The sequence below is a fragment of the Hydra vulgaris genome, chromosome 15 (assembly GCF_038396675.1).
Source record: "Hydra vulgaris chromosome 15, alternate assembly HydraT2T_AEP".
Classification (NCBI taxonomy): domain Eukaryota; kingdom Metazoa; phylum Cnidaria; class Hydrozoa; order Anthoathecata; family Hydridae; genus Hydra; species Hydra vulgaris.
This window is the reverse complement of record NC_088934.1, coordinates 39,343,483-39,349,573: the sequence shown is the minus strand read 5'-3', so window position 1 is coordinate 39,349,573 and position 6,091 is coordinate 39,343,483. Positions and strand designations below refer to the sequence as shown.

Genomic DNA, 6,091 nt, shown 5'->3' with positions numbered 1-6,091 from the left:
AGGAGCATGTAATAGACAACTTAACAGAAGAGTTTAACAGATGGAAAACACCTTTTAGTGGAATTGATTCACAGCATCGAATATTATCATATTTGAAAAATAAAGCCCTTTACATTGAACCAGTACCACATTCAATAGGTGAACGATGGGATACAAAACGTGACAGAAAGACTAAAAAGCAAATACAAGTCAAAGTAAAAGATTTGTTTATTACATACCTATTGAAAGCACAATAAAGCTTGTGTTGCTACAGCCAAAAGCTATGAGTATGTTAAAAGTGGAGCAAGTTTCTAATTTTGAATTTGTTGAAGATTGGTTTTGTGGTGAAAATGGTAAAAAGTTAATGGCATATGCTAAATTTAAATTTCCTAAAAGTTTCCCTTTGTTTATTCAAATATACTTCGATGAAGTAGAGACCACAAATCCTCTTGGATCAAAAACAGGCATTCATAAACTTGTTGCTTTTTATTCTGTGATAAAGAACTTTCCTCACGCAGCAAACTCATCCTTAAACAATATTCATATGTTAGCATTAACTCATGCAATAGACATAAAGAAATATTCAGCAGAGCCAGTGATATAAGTGATTGTAAATGAATTGCAAAAACTTCAGGACAAAGGATTTGATATTTTTATGGATGGCAAAAAAACTAACTTTGCTAACTCAAATTGTTGGAGACAATTTAGGTCTGCACTCTATACTAGGATATAAGGAAAATTTCAGCATCGTTTCATTTCCATGTGACATGTGTATGATATCAAAAGTTGACATCCAGCATGTTTTTAAAGAAGAAAAATTAGCTCTAAGAACCGACATTTTATACAACTCTCAAGTTCACCAGATGCAAAGTGAGGAAATTTCTAATAAGAATTGTGGAATTAAACGGTTTAGTTGTTTAACTGAATTGCCTTATTATCATCCTGCTTCAAATGATTCTGCAGACATAATGCATGATATTTTTGAAGGAGTTATTCCATGTGAAGTTAAATTGTTTCTTTATCATGTGTTATATGATGTCAAATGTATGTCCATTACAAAACTGAATAGGCGCATCAAGCTTATGGATTATGGTATTGTCTGCAGCTCAAAACCTAGTACTACTAATAAGTCACGCATGAAAAGTAATGACTCTTTACTAGGTCAACGCTCTACTCAGATGCTTATACTGTTTATGTATTTGCCACTTATTTTTGTCTGATGTTATTGATAAAGTAGATACACAAAAGTGGAAACTTTACCAAATCTTATAAAAATTTATGTGATGTAATTTTATCTCCAAATTTAAATTGTTTACAAATCACATATATTGAGGAACTAGTAATGGAACATCATTCATTGATGAAAGAATGTTGTCCTGAGAAAAAACTTCTTTATAAGCATCACAGAATGATTCATTATGGAACTATTATAAAACGAAGTGGACCTCTTCTTCACATGATTGTTATAAGATATGAAGCCAAACATAATTTTTCAAAACGATTAGCTCATATTGTTTGCAATTTTCAGAATATTTCTTTTTCAATTGCAAAGAGACATCAAATTGCTCATGCCTTAGCTTGGATGATTCATGGTCCCCTAAAAACCATTGCTGATGTAAAAAATGGTGAAGAGTTTTTAGTTTCAGAATTAGAGAACAAAAATCTTATTATTCCCTTTATTGGTAAAGAAAGTGAAGTTTTAGCTGTTGATTGTGTTACCATATTGGGCCAGCAATACAGATCATGTGAAACAATTCTTTATGATTTTAATAGTGATGGTGAACCAAGTTTTGCTCACATTGACCAGATTTTTGTTCATAGTGAAGTTGTGTATTTTTTCACAACAAAGTGGGTTGTCCACAAATATTGTAATCTATCTTACTGTTGTTTACTAGATAACCAAAAACTATGTATAAGAACATGTGACATAATAGATTACAAACCTCTTAATGCAGTGCGTTGTTTGAAAATAAATTGCCAGTTCATGCACATTATTTTGAATCATCAACTATGTCAAGACCTATACCTTTCCCATGAAATATCTGGCCATATTGTAAATATTTATTATACATAGTTTAATATTTTCTGATAAGTTCTTTGGCAAAAACAATCTGTTTATTATAGATATAGTTACATACATACATACATACATACATACATACATACATACATACATACATACATACATACATACATACATACATACATACATACATACATACATACATACATACATACAACCCTCAGAATTAGAAAAATAAAATTAGTCGGAAATAAAACGCAGACCTTAAACTGTTTTAAATAGGCAAAAACATATTTTTACAAAGGTTTCACCATAAAAGATAGAAACAAGGTCGATAAATAATGGCTGACCTGGGAGCCTATTAGTTTAGGTCAGCATGCCAACCTTAATTCTGAGGGCTGTATATATATATATATATATATATATATATATATATATATATATATATATATATATATATATATATATATATATATATAAAGAGAGAGCTACTTTTAGTAATTTTGAAAGTATAGCAATATGTAAGTTTAAGTAAATTGAATTATTTGTTATGTTTTAGGAACAATCCACAGATTATGCGCAGACAGATTATTCACAAACTGATTTCACTATTGCAAATAACCATGTTTCACTTAATCAGACTAGTTATATATCTAATTCCAATCCCTTTTCAGATTCAACATATTCATGTAAAGCAATGTTCTTCATACTCCAGTACTTCGAATAGACAATATCAAATTTGTAATTTTTTATTTTAATTTTTAACTTTTTTTTTAAAACTATAAGGACTAATTTTAGTTTCTGAAAATATTTTCAAAGTATTTCTTCTTTTTCAGGATGTTTGTAAATTGCTTGATGAGCATCAGACAGGTAAACTTGTCATTGTTGAATATGACACAACTGGAATGTTACTCAAGTACAGATTTGAAATGGTTCATATTCTTGTTAACATTATGGTCAATAAAGTTGGAAACTTGTAAGTCATTACATGTGATTTTACAGTTTGCTCTAAATATCCTTTTATTTCTGAATATTTTATGCATAGTAAATTTTTTCAAACACTTTTTTATAATAAGATTATATAAAAAAATGAACAGAATAAATAAATGTTGATTTGTTGAATCATGCTAAGTAACCAGGTAGGAAATCTATCTGTTTAACTTAAATCTATAACATTTTTTAGATAGTATGGTTATTATTATTATTATTTTATTATGTATTTACTTTAGGTATCCATCAAGAGCAACAAAAACAAATTTTGCTATGTCAATCATCAACGCTTTTCCTAAACTGCACTCTGGTGGCCTTCTAGGATATGTATATTATTTAACTTTGTTATCTAAATGTAATTAGTTTCTTTGCTGTTTAAACAGCATTATCCTTATTTAAATATTTAGGAAAATTACTATTGCGCTTATAAGGAAGTTGAAGTGAATGGCAAAAAAAGAGAAAATAACACCTCATGGACATATCGAGGAGCAGCTGAAAATAATTAGGAAGTTTGATGGTGTCCATGCCCAAGCTACTCGAAAACGAAAATCCATTTCCCCAACAACTTTTGATGTTGCAGGTAAGCCTAATAAAACTGTTATTAAAGTCATACTTATATATACAACAAATGATGCTTAACTATTTTTTTTAGTTCCTTTTTCAAATGAAGAGCGAAACATTATAAGTGAGTTGTCATTTGATGACATTCAGTATAATCGAAAACAATTTATTCTTGAAAAAACTAGAATACCACAAAGAAACTGGATTATGTCATCAAAACCGCCTTTTCATTAGTTTATTCGGAAATTTCCCCCATTTAAAGATTTAGGATTTGATGTAAGTAGTTTTGTTTTTTACATTTCTAATATATATCCTAATGTCTTGGATTACTGCTATTGGAGTATTACTAGAGTAAAATTGATTTTTTGTTTGAGAAACATTTAAGGACTCTTAATTATCATTATATTAGTTTCAGAGAGAGTTTTCAGCAACATTTGAAAATGCTCAAGATTTGCTTATGCAATGGGAGAATATGGCTCCTCATGTTATTACTTGGGCTCGTAGAAAGGCAAATCCAATGGCTAAGCAACTACTTTTAGAGCTTGACAGCCAACTAATATCTTCAAGTGGTATGTCACATCGTTTTTTTTTTAATTACTGTTTTTATATTTTATAACTTTCACTAACTATTCAAAACTATTTTCTTTATTCTGAAATATGTACTGTTTGAATTTTTAAATGTTTTTAAAAATCAAAGATCGAAATATGGAATTTGTATTTCACTTGCTTCCGTACATTCTTCAAGTGCCTCCTAGAAATAAGGATCGACCGTCTACAGCTGAAGTTGCAGCTCACTTTATTCAAATCTTTCCTGTAAGTTTTTTGTTTTTAAGTTTAATATTTCTAGCTAAATGGTATGTGCTATAAACTAGATAAATAATAATTTCGCTTCTATATTGTATCTTAATTATTTTTATTTTTACAAAGGACACTACAGCTATGGAGACTATAATTGATGCAAATAGACATACCTCTTTCATGCATCCATTTGTTAATACGCTAGGGGCTCGAGGCAACTTGATTCAGTCCTTTATTTTTTATGTTATTACTATTAGAAATGGCATGTTGAGTGCAGTAGACCGTTTACTGAAACTATACTTCGTTATCGATATTGAATATGCGCCAGAGTGCAGACATGTTTTACATTTTTTACAACGTATAGTTATGGGTATTAATGACGATTTGCCGTTGTCAAGAGGTGGCAGTGATCTGTCATTGTTTGTTAATGAAAAATTAAGAAGTGGATAAACTTTTAAATGTTTTTATTTTAATGAATACCAATAAATTTTTTATTTTGTAATTTATATTGTGGCTAAGTGTACCAATATGGCTAGTTTAGTCATATTGGTATACACAATATAATAAAAGTTACCTTGTATAACAGTTATCTAGTAATTGTTTGGAAATATTTATTTTATCTTACTCATGATATTTACTTTTAGACTGAAAGCATTTTTATATAAACAACTCTTATGTTACAGCTTATTTTTTATGTCGTGATTAAGAGCCGTTTTTTCTAAGAATCAGGCAAATTCCTGAAACTGTGGAAGTGACCTCCTCCAAATTGCTTGAATTTTTTATATATTGATCAGAATATAGAGAAAACCTGTTGGGGAAAAAAAAAATTTTCAAAAATGTTTCGTTCACTCGGAATCTGGGCTTAAATTTTTGAGATTTTTTTAAAAATTTTTAGAAATTTAGTTTTTGCCACCTTTGAACCCATTTTTTTGGCAAGGCAAAAAGTTGCACATAGCTTTTGTAGTTAATATCAGACATAACCCAAAAGCTCTCTCCAAAAAATATAAAAAAGTTGCGTGACACTGTGCGGTTGGCTAATTATCATAGTTCAAAAGTACAAAATCAATCAGTTTTGTCAACTTTTAATCGGAGTTAATTCTAGCGGCGAAGTGTTGCACACAATTTTTCTTTTAGGATTTGAAATTATCAAAGGTATTGAGTCTAAAAATGCAAAGAAAGTTATGTGATACCTAAGGCCTATTAATATATTAAGGCTTGAAATTGAAAAAAAATGTTTTAGTATACTTACAAAATGAACCATTACGGCAGAGGCGCTTAGTTTTGTAAAAATGTAAACATATCCAAATGTCAATACAAAAATGTCCTAACATAATAATAAAAAAAATTCGTGTGATTTTGTCACACGCATGATATAACATGAATTAAAAACTGAACAAAAATCTAACATCAAGATAAATATATTGTTAATTAAATAAAACATAAATCAAACATTTAAATGTTTTTCCATTTAAAAATTAGTTTTTCATTTATTAATAGAGTCATTTACACACATTATCCACCACATCACACATAATTTCTACTCTGCTGCAGTAAGTTTCTCTAAGAATAATGATATGACTGTATTATAGTCTTCTTCGGATAATGAATAATCGCCACAACCACTGATTAGAAAAGGAGCATTTACTAAACAGATAATTTTATCAGTTTGGTTATTTATCTCCTCGGTAGTAACTGGCCAGCGAAAAGTATTCTTCTCTTGCCCGTTAATCATACAATTAA

General features: G+C 29.3%; 1 protein-coding gene across 1 annotated transcript; it reads left to right on the top strand.

The window, feature by feature from the left end:
* Positions 1-2,561: 2,561 nt before the first annotated feature.
* LOC136091609 (uncharacterized) lies at positions 2,562-5,023 on the top strand. The gene is made up of 8 exons (XM_065819315.1): positions 2,562-2,743; positions 2,839-2,978; positions 3,232-3,319; positions 3,400-3,572; positions 3,645-3,829; positions 3,963-4,122; positions 4,251-4,366; positions 4,481-5,023. The coding sequence occupies exons 6-8, from the start codon at positions 4,011-4,013 to the stop codon at positions 4,799-4,801; spliced, it is 549 nt and encodes a 182-aa protein (XP_065675387.1). The 5' UTR covers positions 2,562-2,743; positions 2,839-2,978; positions 3,232-3,319; positions 3,400-3,572; positions 3,645-3,829; positions 3,963-4,010; the 3' UTR covers positions 4,802-5,023.
* Positions 5,024-6,091: the final 1,068 nt, after the last annotated feature.

Coding starts and splice junctions, on each gene's coding strand:
- LOC136091609 (XM_065819315.1), top strand. CDS start 4,011: ATGCAATGGGAGAATATGGCTCCTCATGTTATTACTTGGGCTCGTAGA. Junction 4,123..4,250: donor CCAACTAATATCTTCAAGTG/GTATGTCACATC, acceptor TAAAAATCAAAG/ATCGAAATATGGAATTTGTA. Junction 4,367..4,480: donor ACTTTATTCAAATCTTTCCT/GTAAGTTTTTTG, acceptor ATTTTTACAAAG/GACACTACAGCTATGGAGAC.